At 44.1% G+C, this 13,843-nt stretch overlaps 1 protein-coding gene across 4 annotated transcripts in view; it reads right to left on the reverse strand.

Moving 5' to 3' along the window:
• The window catches only part of LOC111154310 (zinc finger protein 236), a 103,895-nt gene that overhangs the window by 42,476 nt on the left and 47,576 nt on the right, over positions 1-13,843 (reverse strand). For all 4 annotated transcript variants that reach the window (XM_022513825.1, XM_022513824.1, XM_022513823.1 and 1 more), the window contains 2 exons: positions 3,481-3,622; positions 2,628-2,888 (listed from right to left, as the gene is read on the reverse strand). In XM_022513825.1, coding sequence (XP_022369533.1) covers positions 2,628-2,888; positions 3,481-3,622 — 403 coding nt within the window. The remainder of the gene's footprint in view (positions 1-2,627; positions 2,889-3,480; positions 3,623-13,843) is intronic.

A 13,843-nucleotide genomic window follows, 5' to 3' on the forward strand; every position in this document is an offset into this window, starting at 1 on the left:
ACGACAATCCGCACGGTTAGGTGCTGTCAAAACCCACGTCCACGAAGAACGGTGGTGCCAGCCGCCCATCGTTAGACAACATTCCAGAAAAGCATTTCATTTTGGAGCCGGGGTGGCAATCCAGTTGAAATGAAACGCTATTAACAATTCTGAAGAAAAATCAAGTTCCCTTGACTCTGCGTGCTTTCACGGACGGAGGGGCACGAAAGCAGCAAAGGGAGGGTGAAGGACAGCACGCGCCAGAATACTTAAGATGTAAAAAGAAAATTAAAAAGACACTGTATGTCTCAAAGTAAAACTGTCCCAGGTCAGAATTAAAATTAAAACTCATCCTGCAATGAGTTAAAGTGAAAAAGAACTGAGCAAAATAAGACAGAGCCTCTTACAGACCGATTTCAGTATCATAAATGTGGAGCGCAGACCGGGACAGAGTCCTGCGACCTGGTGTCCCTCACAGTCTGAGGCCACAGACCCCTCATCTGAGCCATGATCTACTGGGTGACAGAACACAGACCAGGAGGCATGCACGTGGCTGTTCCTATTTTCTGCGAAAGCATGTCCGCGTCAGTATCGCTTTTGCATACAGCAAATGCATCCAGGACATTTCCATCAAGGTTGACAATTCATATTTCAAAGAGAAAAATAAACAGTGAATTCAGTGAATGAGTCAAAGAACCTAAACAAAGCAGCTCCCACAATTACCTGACGAACATGCTGCTCGGGAGGGGGCATGGCCGGTCGGACCCGCTCTATGGCACTGGGGTCAGACGCAAACACACTCCACCACTCGCCTGATTCCAGAACCTTACAAATCTGCCCACCTAGAACGCCATTCTTAATTCCAAACAAAAGCTTTCGTCTTCATTTTCTAGTATCAGAAACAGTCACCTCTCAGCTACTTTTACTGAGGAAGGGGGACAAATGTAGTAGAAACACCAGGTATGAACACGGACACAGTGTCCCCTGGAGTCAGCAGTGCCCGTCACCCTGGGCTTCCCCACGGCCCCCCACAGGGCAGCAAGGGCGCCTTGCATGGTAACTTCTCTGCACTGCTACTACTTTCTATACTTTCACTACTTTCTATACTTTTACCTTTTGTGCTTATTTGTAATATCAGTATGTATGGTATTTTAGGGATTCCCAGCCCTTCCAAAGAAGGGACGGAACAGGGGTGCTCCCCGCTGCCTGCAGATGGGACCATAGTCCATCCGCTCTGTAGGAGAAGACCACCAGCTCTGCAACACGCCAGACCCACCGGTATTTACGCTGTCACCTCAAGTCACACACTTGTCTCCTAGAGTAACTGTGCCATGTGTCCCTCAGCATACGCCGTGACAAGCAGTGGCCAGTAACACTCCGTCTCACAGGCGGCCCAGCCAAAACCAGCTGGCGCCCTGGCCGGAAGTTCTTCTTCTGGCTGTCAAGTCCATCAACAAGGCCTGTGGGGGCAGTCCCAACCACCTCAGTGGGTGCATGGACTTAAAAACGCCTGAATTTCGGACAGAGAAAAAGTCTTCTTCGTGTGCCATCGGGCCAGGTCCTGTCCAAGCTCTACCCCTCCCAGCACGTACGGCTCTCGGGCACCTGGTGCAGCGAGCAATGAGCACAAGGCCGTGAACATCTAGGCACCATGAGCTCCCCAGCTCAAATGCAGGTGAAGCCCATCATTTCCTCCGTAAGATGCGGGAAAGCATAAGCTGGATGCAGAATTGGCGAGCGGCCCCCACGCCGACACCAGCATATTCCAGCACTTAAACTCCTCAGCTAAGTAATCAGCTAAAATCAAAGAAGACAATTCTTTGTCCTACGTGCTTAGGCATCCGTGCGCTTGGGCACCCGGAGGGACACCACCAAAGCCTGCCCAGTGGTAGCTCATCCTGCCGCTCTGGGGTGTGGTTTTGTCGGTAACACCAGGCAGAGATACCTGGGTTACAGCAGTGCCTGGAAGTCAGTGTTCTGGAGCAGAAGGTTAACATTCTTTGACGGTGGACCTAGTGACTCTTCCTTGCAAAGTCTCCTGGGGTGTGGTGGCCTTATCCAGGCTTTCGCTACCACACAGACCACCGTGGCAGCCCAGAAACACCCGGGAGGGAGCTCCAGACACAGCCGGAAAGGCGTTGCTGCGAGGGCCTCTTGGCTCACCTCCATCTGGAGATGGGACAGCCCTTTAACCAAGCACAAATGATGGATTTACGTGGTAATGAAAACATTTGTTCCTTTTAAGTCAGCAACACAGAACTGTGACCGTGCAGATCCATGGACAACACGCCCAGCGGTCACCGGGCTGGCTGACGACGGTTCTCCCCTCTGCCGTCCTCACGACGGGATGACAGCATCAGCCACAGTCTAGGGGGCGTGGTAGCTACTACTGCCTGTGTTTAGAGAGCGCACACACAGCATTTGGCCCAACACAGACTACCTCAATATCCCATTAAAAATAAAAGCATTAACGTTTCAGTCGTGGCTCTTCACAGAGCCTCAGACAATGATCAAAGTTTCTTCAGCCCTTACACCTGAAGCTCCACATAATACTACAGGAATCAAAGACAATTATTTCTTAAAAACACCCTCCACCACTATCTGGGAGTTAGAGATTACTAAAAAATGACCATCAGAATCATACCTACCTATGGGTTTTCATGTGCTTTTTGCAATTTAGTGAGGTCTTAAATGTTTTCTGGCAATAGGGACACATATAGGGACGAAGGTCATTATGGATACCCATATGTCGCCGTAAGCTCCCACCAGTAGTGAAAGCTCCGTTACATATCAGACACTTGAAAGATTTTAGTCCAGTGTGCGTTCGGACGTGTGCTTTGAGCACTCCTGCAGAAACAAAGCCTCTTCCACACTGAGAACATTTAAAAGGCTTTTCACCTGTATGTGATCTAAAAAGAATAAAAATTTTCATGAATAAGCTTCTTACAACTTTATAACGCTTTATACTCTAGAGAGCACTCGTACATTCTTTCACTTGAGCACCACTTTTTAAAGCTAAGCACTGAGAAACCCGAAATCCAGAGAGCTCGGGTGACTTGCCCGAGGCCACACAGGAGGCACAGAGCGAAGGCCCCTAAGCGCTACACATCGGCATGACATTTCCCCGTCCCTCGTCCGTCCCTCCTCACTTCACTGTTGCTAGCACCAAGCATTAGTCTAAACACAAATCAACACACGTGAAAATCTGCTCAAGTATGTAATTGTAACACGACAGACCAAGTACTGTCTGGCATGTCCTAGATGTTGCAAACGCTGAAATGTAAAGGAGTGCCAATGAAACTCAGAGACAATTTCGGGGCCACATACTTTAGTTGAGGCACTAAAAATGAAGATATCCATCACCGATAAATATTTTGGGGTCAAGTGCAACATTTTAAATACCCAAAGCTGACACTACCCTCCTCACTACCTCTCCGCATCACCGGCTCCCGACATCACTGCATTTCCTCTACATTTCCATTTCCAAATCTGTTACCTTACCTGATGTGTTGTTTAAGGTGGCAAGATTTTTTATATGCACGATGACAGTAAAAACACTTGTACGGTCTATCTGCTTCGTTTACAAAATTATTATTAAAATAACTTTGAAAAAACTGGTTTCTTGGAATGGGCTGGATAAGACCTACAAACCAAAAGAAAATCAGGAATAATTCACTGTTAATGCTACTAAAAAAGTTAAACGTCAAAAAGCATCTGCTTTCCCCAGAAGACGAAAATTTTGAGGAGTTCAAGTATAGAGTCCAACGTTGCCACTAAAAGCTATCTTAACTGTGTTAGAAAAAAGTCCATTGGGAAACACAAAGTTAATGGAAGACAGGTATTTTCCAACATAAGGATTATCTGTGCATCACAGTTATTTCCTTTGGCTCTAGAACCAATTTTTAATGGATTCCTATGTCTGTTGGCATGGAACCTAAAGAAACTATGTCCCAAATGTAGGTTAATCGGGACACTCAAGCCCTTGTTGTTCAGCGTGGAGACTGCGTCCTAACTACTGCAGTAAACTCAAAACACATGACTCTAACACGATCTTTTGTTCTAAAAACAAGTCAGCATTTTCATAGAAATGTTATTAAAGGGTTATCTGTGGATAGCAAAACTGCTAACTTAAGTATTTCAGGCTTGACATACTTTCGGTAAAGGAAGAACCCTTCGGGTTGACTACGTAATAACGCGTCTTCATCAAGCTCGAGTTAAATATGCAATTCCAGACAAACACACCTGAGCCTTTGGAATCACCTCACATCCCCTGGAACATGAAGAGGAGGACTTTCACAGTCAGCTTCCCCTGGGCTGCTCCTCCTTCCCCCGGGACGGCACAGCTGCCCGCCAGGACCTGGGCCTGGCCCCCAACCTCCCTGCTCCCGTCACTGCGCCAGTGACTCCCATGCGAGGCTTCTCGGCAGACACCTTTCAAGTTACTCCCCCCCCAACTCCCTGTACATGAGAAGCGCCCCTCCCCCTGGTCATACGGGTCAGGTGTTTCAGAATTTCTGAGAACTCCCTTCCCAGTCTGGTTAAATCACCGGCCAGTCCTGGGGATTCTACTTCTCCAATGCCTCGTAAACCTGTTTCCCCATTTCTATTCTGCTGCCCCAAATCTCAAACCACGCAGAAAAAAATGCCAAAGCCGGAGAGAACTCAGCGGCTCCGCTAAGCCCCATCACTCCTCAATCAGACTTCCGTCCTAATGCTTGCGTCCGAAGCCCATTCAGTTTTCAAAGGGAACTCAGAACCCTCCCTTGTGATCTGTGTTCAATCCCCACAGCACGAGCCCTTAAGCTGCCACGGCTTTCCCCACTTCTCAAGTGTCCCGGACCCGTGGAGCCGAATCAGGGCCATCCGGAGATGCTCCCTGTCCAGCAGCTCTGATGCTGTTCTGAGCTCCTGGCCGTTTCCTGGCCAGTCGGCTCCCGCTCGCCTTTCCCAGGACCACATACTGAACCTATGGGGACAAACCCCACAAGGCGAGCCTCCAAATCTCTGTTCTGCTCAACCTTCTCCTGTCACTGAAGGAAGCAACAGGCTCACATGCCTTCAATGGCTTCCTACCAAGTACGTCATGCCCACGACTGCTCAGCTTGGCATTCCAGCGCTGGCTCGCCCTCCACGTCCACCCGCGCACCCTTCCCGTGTCCCTCTCGACCCTACGCTCTCGCTGTTTTCTGAGCAGACCCAGCACTTGTCACTGTTCCTTCTCCCAACTCCTTTCCCCACTCCCCTGGCTGTGGTGTGAGCACGGGACCTGTCCCAGGGACACAGCCTTGAGCCCATGACACCTGCCGAGGAGAATAGGTAAAACGACCCAGGAAATTCAGCGAAGAGAACGGGAAGCTCGTGTGAATATTCTCCCAAAGGGCAACTGAGAAGAGGGACGTGTCAGGTCTGGGTCCGCTGGGGAAGCCGTGACACTCAGAGCTTACACAGGAGGTCTCTTGGGAAAAGCTCAACAGCAACCTGTAGGCCCGATGATTTGGGATCTTATGCAAACAGGCTCAGTAACTATTAGCATATAAGTATCAATTACAATTATAAACTCCAAATCAATAGTAGCTGATAATCCATTTTTTTGCTCGTCAAACTCAAGAGAATGGCTTCGCTTTCCTTTTTAAAAAAAATTTTTTTTTCCAAGCACACTCCACAGAGTGTGGAGTCCATTGCGGGCTCGATCCCAGAACCCTGACCTCAAGACCTGAGCCGAACCAAGAGTCAGATGCTCAACCAACCAAGCCACCCAGGCACCCCTGAAATGAGTCGTTCCTATGAAAACCACCAATAAAGAAAATTTTTAAACTCAGTCCACCACTAAAATGAACTGTACAAATATACAAATTTGAGAAACTAATTTTCTGTACTTTACTAGATAATATATACATTAAAAAGCAATGAGAAAGAAAAATAAAGTGAAATAATTTTAAGCAACTAGTTCTACAAGTGCCATTAAATTTCTAGAAATAGGTAAAATAAATGAAATTCAACGTAATTTTGAAAAAGTCGAGGTCCTCCAGTGGTTGTCTTGTATCTATTTTATTGGGGAAAAAGACACTTCACAAATAGGAAAACAAACTAGTGCTTTTGCCATTTTGCCCACCAAAAAAGACCAGGCCTCACAAGGAGGGGCACGGAGAAGCTGCTCCCAAGCTTACCAACGAGTCAGACCTGAAACCAGTCCATGGAGTCTGGGCTTCAGGTGAACATCCTCCTGGAGCCCAGCCCGGCGGGTACAAACTCACTTGCTGGTAAGCCTGCGGTTTTGCAGGAGCGGCCAGGCCTGGCCCCGATCCCGCTCCACTGGACAGACAGCCCCGCGCTGCCGGCCCACAGCGTCGGCCTTTGCTGAGCAGCTGGACGCCCGAATCTGACCGCGGGCACTCACGCTGGCTGTCCGCCCCGGCCCTCACGCTCCCGGCCCCTCGGAGGCCCACTCTGAGGGACACGTCTGCTCTACACAGGGTCCCCCTCCGGCCACCTACCTCTGTAGCAACCCCCCAAGCACACAACTTTCTCCTGTGCCTCCTGGAACCCACGTTCTCCATCATAAACCGCTTCACAGAATGTCTAGTTCATCGTTTCTTTTCCATACCAGGGAGTCTAGGTCAACACTGAGTCCCTGGAAGCTGGAACTCACTTCCGGTGACTGTTCTGCTCGGGGTTGAGCAGTCCTAGCCTTGCGCCGGAGCCCGGCTTGGGCCTCCTGATCTGCCGTCACTTCCTGCCCAATCCTGCCTACAGCAGCAGGAGCGGGTCCCTGTGTCCCACTCTCACGCAGCCCATGAGCACTCCGGCGCCGTCTCAAATACTTAGGAAGCATAAGAAGAAACACCGGGGAAGCTGCTCTCGGAGATGATCGCCACCACCAGTTGTGTGCACGCTAACGAAAGAGCTTGCTCCGGACAAACAGAGGTGCGATCGAGCACACACACTGTTCTGGACAGACTGCGTACGCATACATGTCTACGGCCCTCCCCAGTCAGTACATGGGACCCCATGCTCATCCTCCTTCCGACCTCCGCAAGGAGCTCCCCTGGACCGGTGTGTCCAGCTCACTACGCGGAGCTGCGCTCCGCCACCGCGCTGCGGTACACAGCGGGTCTACACGGCTGCTTACCTTGGTGATCCCCCGAGCCAGAGGCTACCAGCTCTAGGGTGCTGTCCCGGCAGATGTACTTAGAAACAGGGCCCTAAACGGTCCTGACCCCTTCACAAGTGGGGCGGGGGTCCCCCACTCGGAGCTAGTAGAGCAGTGAAATGACAGACCTCATTTTTCAGATGCTTTGTCACTTCCAGTGATTTTACAAATAAAAAGTTCTGTTACATAGTTAGGCTAATTACCAGGTCTCAATCTTTGAAGAAAAAACAAAACAAAGGGTGAACTAAACACACGTAAATGTGCTACTGTCTTAGTAGTAACACGTCGTTCCTACTAGACCATCAGTCACTCTATATAAGGAAAGTACTAATCTCAAAGAAAGGCACGAATAAATTCCAGTTGATTAATCTTGTGTTTCAAAAACAAACTGGAAATGTCCTTAAAACTTCCTAAAATTCCAGGACACCTGGGTGGCTCAGTCGGTCAATTCTGACTCCTGGTTTTGGCTCAGGTCCATGATCTCGGGGTCGAGATCAAGCCCTGCGTCAGGCTCTGCGCTCAGCGTGAGATCTGCTTGAGACTCTCCTCCCCTCTCCCCTCCCTCGCTCTCTGAATACATACGTACATACAAACATACATAAAATCATAAAAAAAGAACCTTTCTAAATTCCTCCTATGATAGAGGAAAAAGCTTTATCTTGTTACATCACTTGGGGAAAATGTATTTAAATCTTAGAAGAGCTTTCATATATTGTCAATAGTAAGAAAATGCAAATACAACAAAATAAGAAAATGATGACAAACAACACATTATATATCACATATAACGTGTAAAATAAATAATGAGGTTAGACAAATGTGCTTTCAAAAAGCAAGATAAATGCTCTAATGTCAATATAATTAAAATATGAATATAAACTCAGAAGATCAATCGTGACAGTCCTGAGGTTTAAAATAACACTTTCTTGGTTCCTGGCTCACTTTCAGAGAAAAGGTATTTCAAATATCTGTGCTTCACAAAATGAAAAAACAGGGACACTACACACACACACACAGACAGTCATCTAAAGGGGAAAACAGCGACTTCTAAGAATAGATACGTATCAGTCTGTGACTTGGAAACTAAGGAGCAACTCCGTATCCGAATCTCTTTCCCTCAGCTCCGGTCCCCCAGTTCTCCTGAGGAACCGGCGGCGCTGCCACTGCGGAAGCTGAAGACGAGGAGCAGCGAGCTCCGGCTTACGTCTGCCGACACGGTTCCCACAGTAGACTCAGCTGATATCCGTCCTCCCATAAGGATACAATTAAAGGAAAAGAAAGAAGAAAGAAAGAAAGAAAGAAGAACACATTCTCCTTGTGATGGGAACCCTCAGGACTCAGTCTCTTCTCAACCCTCCCGTGCGTCACACAGCTCAGCACGGCGCACCCCCAGCCCCAGCCGACCCCTTCCTCCAATTCCCCCTCCCCCGGCAAACACAAATTGGACCTCTTGTTCTAGGAATTTCCTTTGGTTTCTTCTTCTCAGATTCCGCACAGAAGGGAGATCATGCAGTGTCTGTCTTTCTGCCTGACTCGCCACACAGCGGTAATGCCTCAAGGTCCGTCCACGTTGCTGCAAATGGTAGGGTTTCGGTTTTGTTCTTTTTTATGGGCAAATAATATTCCAAAATTTCTTTACCCACTCAACCACCGATAAACACTTAGGTTGTTTTTATCTCTTGGCCACTATAAAGAATTCTGCTATGAACACAGCGGTGTGGTTATCTTTCGGAGTTAGCGTTTTCATTTCCTTCGGATATAGTTCCACAAGTGATCACATGGTAGCTCCAGTTTTAATTTTCTGAGCGTCCTCTACGTGTTTTCCATTATGGCTACACCTATTAACAATCCCACCAACAGTGCACAAGGTCTGCTTTCTCCCCACATGTACGTCAACATTTGTCATTTCTCATCTTTTTGATGAGAAAAGCTGCGAGGGGACACCTCACTGTGGTTCTAATTTGCATTCCCTACAGACCAGAGGTGTTAAGCATCTTTTCATGTACCTGTCAGCCTTCTGACAATCTTCTCTGGAGAAAAGTCTATTCAGGTAGTTAATCCACTTTTTAATTTTTTTTAATTAATGTATTTATTGTTTTTTTCTTTTTTTTTTTCTTTTTTGCCATTGAGTTGCATGAGTCATTCCTGTACTTTGGATATTAACACTTTGTCGGGTACCTTGATTGCAAACGATCTCCATCCCACAGGCTGTCTTCCCACTTTACTGATGGTCTGTGCTGCTGTGTGCCGACTTTCTACTCTGACGTAGTCCCACTTGTTTTTTATTTTGTTGCTTGTGCTTTAGGTGTCCTATCAAAAGCATCATTAACAAGACCCAGGTCAAGGAGCTTTGTTCCTATGTTTTCTTCTACAACTTTTATGGTTGCAAGTCTTACATTTAAGTCTTTAATCCATTTTGAGTTACTCTCTGTAAGTCATGTAAGGCAAGGGTCTAGTTTCATTCTTCTGTGTGTGAATAATCAGCACTCTTTGCTGGAGAGACTGTCTTTTCTCCATGGAATGTTCTTGGCTCCCTTGTCAAATACTAGTTAACCATATATGCTTGGGTTTATGCCTGGGCTTTCAAATGTATTCCAGTTTGTTTTTATGCCAGTAACACAGACTATCAATGAGGACAGCTTTATAGTATAGCTTGAAATCAAGAAACATAACGTCTCCTGCTTTGTTCTTCTTTCTCATAATTTCCATGGCTATTCAGGTTCTTTATGGTTCCATATCAATTTTAGGAGTGATTGTTCTACTTCTGTAAAAAAAACAATGGAATCTTGACAGGATTGCACTGAACCCACAGATGGCTTTGACAGTATTGACATTGTGACAATGTTAATTTTTCCAGTCCATGAACATGGGCTATTTTTCCACTTATTTGTGTCTTCTGCAACTTCTTTCATCAGTGTCTTTTAGTTTTCAGGTACAGATTTTTTACCTCCTTGGTAACTTTATTCCTAAGAATTTTCTGGTTTTGATACTATTGCTCTAATTAAGACTTCCAGCACTAGGGCACCTGGGTGGCTCGGTGGGTAAAAGCCTCTGCCTTCGGCTCAGGTCATGATCCCAGGGTCCCGGGATCGAGCCCCACATCAGGCTCTCTGCTCAGCAGGGAGCCTGCTCCCCCACCCCCTCTCTCTGCCTGCCTCTCTGCCTACTTGTGATCTCTGTCAAATAAATAAATAAAATCTTAAAAAAAAAAAAAAAGACTTCCAGCACTATGTTGAATAGGAGTGGTGAGAATGGGCATCCTTGTCTTGTTTTGATCTTAGAGGAAAAGCCTTTACCCTTTCATCATCAAGTATATCGTCAGCAGTAGTCTTGTCATACACGGCCTTTATTATGTTGAGATATGTTCCTTCTTTGCCTAATTTGTTAACATTTTTTATCATGAATAGATGTAGAATTTTGTCAGATGTTTTCTCTGCATCTATTGGGATCATATGATTTTTTTTTCCATTATTCTGTTAATGTAACATATCACATTGATTGATTTGCGTATGTTGAACCATCCTTGCATCCCTGTGATAAATCCCACCTAATCGTGGTGAATGATCCTTTTAATGTGCTGCTGAATTTGGTTTAGCTGTTTTTTATAGAGAATTTTTACATTTATGCTCATCAGGGATATTGACCTATAGTTTTCTTTTCCAGTAGTGTCCTTTTCTGGTTTTGGTATGATGATAATGCTGGCCTTATAAAATGAGTTTGGGAATGTTCCTTCCTCCTTCCTCCAGTTTGGGAATGTTCCTTCCTCCTTTTCTTGGAAGCATTTGAGAAAGTTGATGTTAATTCTTCTTTAATGTTTGGTAAAATTCACTAGTGAACCCATCTGGTCCTGGGCTTTTCTATGTTGGGAGACTTTTGATTATTATGAATTTGCTAAGACTTTGTTTTGTGGGCTAACATATGGTCTAACCAAGAAAATGTCTGATGTATGCTTAAGAAGAATGTGTATTCTGCTGTTTTTAGTTAGAATGTTCTGTATATGCCTGCAGGTCTGTTTGGTTTACAGTGTTGTTCAAATCTGCTGTTTCTTATTGATTCTCCACCTGAATGGTCTGTTCATTGTTGACAGTGGAGTATCCGAGTCCTCAATGACTACTGTGCTACTCTTTATTTCTCCTTTTGGCTCTTAGTTTCTGCTTTACATATTCAGGTACTCCCACGATGGATGCACGGGTATTTACGACTGCTATATCTTCCTGATGTATTGACCCCATTATCATTATATAATGACCTCCTTTGTCTTTTTTTTTTTTTTCATGATTTCTACTTTAAAGTCTATTCTGTCTAAAAAAATAAATAAACAATAAATAAGTATATAAATAAAGTCTATTTTGTCTGATGCAAGTATAACTTCCCCTTTTTTTTGTTACCACCTGCTTGAAATGCCTTTTTCTATCCCTTCACTCTCAGACTCTGTGCATCTCTTCAAAGCTAACATGAGCCTCTTGTAGGCAGCATATCAGTAGGTCCTGTTTTGCGATCCTCTCAGCCACTCTGTGTCCTTTAATTTGAGGATTTAATCCATTTACATTTAAAGTAATTATTGACAGGTAAGACCTTACTAATGTCATTTTGTGAATTGTTTTCTGAATCCAATGTTCCTTGTTTCTTATTCTGTTGTCTTTTTTGTGCTTTGATGCCTTTTGGTATCAGTATGTTTTAATTTCTTTATCATGCTCTTTTGTGTAATTATTATATGATTTCCCCTTACAGTTACCACGAGGCTTAGACAGATTATCTTAAACTTATAACATCCTATTTTAAATGGATAATAACTTCAATAGAATTCATAAATTTTACATTTTTACTTCTCACCCTCACACTTTAGGTTATTGCTGTTATAATTTATATGTTTTTTGCATTATGTAATAACAGATTACTGTATGGTTATTTTTACTATCTTCTCTTTTTTTAAACTTTTAAATGAAAGTTGTAAGTAAAGTGCACCACTATTACCATATTGCAGAATCTAACTATGATTGCATATTTGCCATTACCGATGAGATTTATGCTACTTTCTATGTTTTTATGGTGTTAATTATTATTCTTTTACTTCCACTTGAAGAAATCCATTTAGTGTTTCTTGTAAAAAAATCTGGTGGTAATGAACTCTCTCAGCTTTTTATGATGGTAATAATGAACTCCCTCTGAATATTATGATCACCTTGACTCCAATACCTCCCCCATCTGCACATAACTGTATTTAAAATCTAGCTGTTGAGTTAGAAGAAAAAACATTTAGAGTTTAAGACAGCATGTCTAGTGAAATACAATTCATAACATACAATAAATTTCACATTATTCATGCTAAGTAAAAATTACTGGTGCTTGAGGAAAATAATTACTGGTGCTTGGTACCAAGACACAATGACTACTTAGAAAGTCATGGTGTACTCTTCCACACTTCTGTGCTTGGGCGTGCAGTGGTAATGGGTATGCAGAGGAAGTGAATTTTACTGAACACAACTCTGGTCTAGAAGTCAGAAGATCCAGATTGTTGTTCTACCTTGAGTACAAACTAGTTATATAACCTAAAAACAATATTATAATTAGTTTTTACATCTGTACAAATGAGGAACACAGAGAGGCTTTGGAATGACTATTTTTATGTTCCTATACAGCTCTGGAAGTTTTTATGACCATATGTTACTACACCACCAAGAGTGTTCCCTTAATATGCAGACTAAATGACTTGGTACTATTGTCTTAATGCATTCTAATACTTTCCTAAGTGACAGTCTTATTCTAAATGACATGATGTGTTTTAAGTAACTAGGCTGAACTAGAACAGCTCATCTCCCAGTGAAGTCAAATAATTGTTAACTATCGATGCTAAAACCCTCTAGTCACATTTTTATCAAAATCTGTCCCCCAAAGGTTATTAAAGTCATGACCTTTCTATAGAGCCCCGAGGAGCTCAGAGTCTGAAAGAAGAGACAGACACAAATAATAATGAAGTTAAATATGAAAATAAATGCTTGCAGTATTTTACACTTCACAATGTGAAGCCACCCCATGAATCATTTCCCTCATGTATCTCATTCAGCCTAGACCAAAGGAGAATTCTGCTTCCACTAATTAGGTCCAAGTTTTGATTCACAAGCATCTATGAGTCCAACAAGTGAAATGTGCCCTATTTTACCCGTGGAAAACATCTGAGGTATTAGGACTGCAGTTTAACTCAACAAGGGTTTAGAGACTTCAAGTCAAGAAACCCCTAGGTGTTTGATTTGATTAATGGCAACCTGAAAAAAACTGGTAACTGGAAGGTAACTCTCAAACACGAAGGCTAATTCTAGGGCCACTAAATAAACATTGAATTTGTTCTGACTTTCAGAGATTTTTCCACATTTCAGGTGCAGCACAAACCAGTAAGAACCTACAGATTATAGTAAAGATTAAATACACATTAAGTAAAATGTGTCTGTTGCTTTGCTTTGTGAACTACCAAAAGTGGACAAGGACATCAAAGTATTCTAACCTCCCATGGGCGCTTTAATCAGCTTCTAGGGTTTGAATAACTAACATGCTAAGAATCACAGCTCCTCAGAAGCTGAGAGGACCTCAGACATAAAATCATCAGAGAACAATACTTTGGGGAGGATGACCTTCAACTTGTTGTCTGTTTTGGAGTTTTCCACTTCTTCTACAGTCAATTTTAAGTACATTATTCTAGAAAAGGTCCACGTCATCTAA

This window comes from Enhydra lutris, unplaced genomic scaffold, assembly GCF_002288905.1.
Source record: "Enhydra lutris kenyoni isolate GAN:26980312 unplaced genomic scaffold, ASM228890v2 scaffoldscaffold36, whole genome shotgun sequence".
Taxonomy (NCBI): domain Eukaryota; kingdom Metazoa; phylum Chordata; class Mammalia; order Carnivora; family Mustelidae; genus Enhydra; species Enhydra lutris.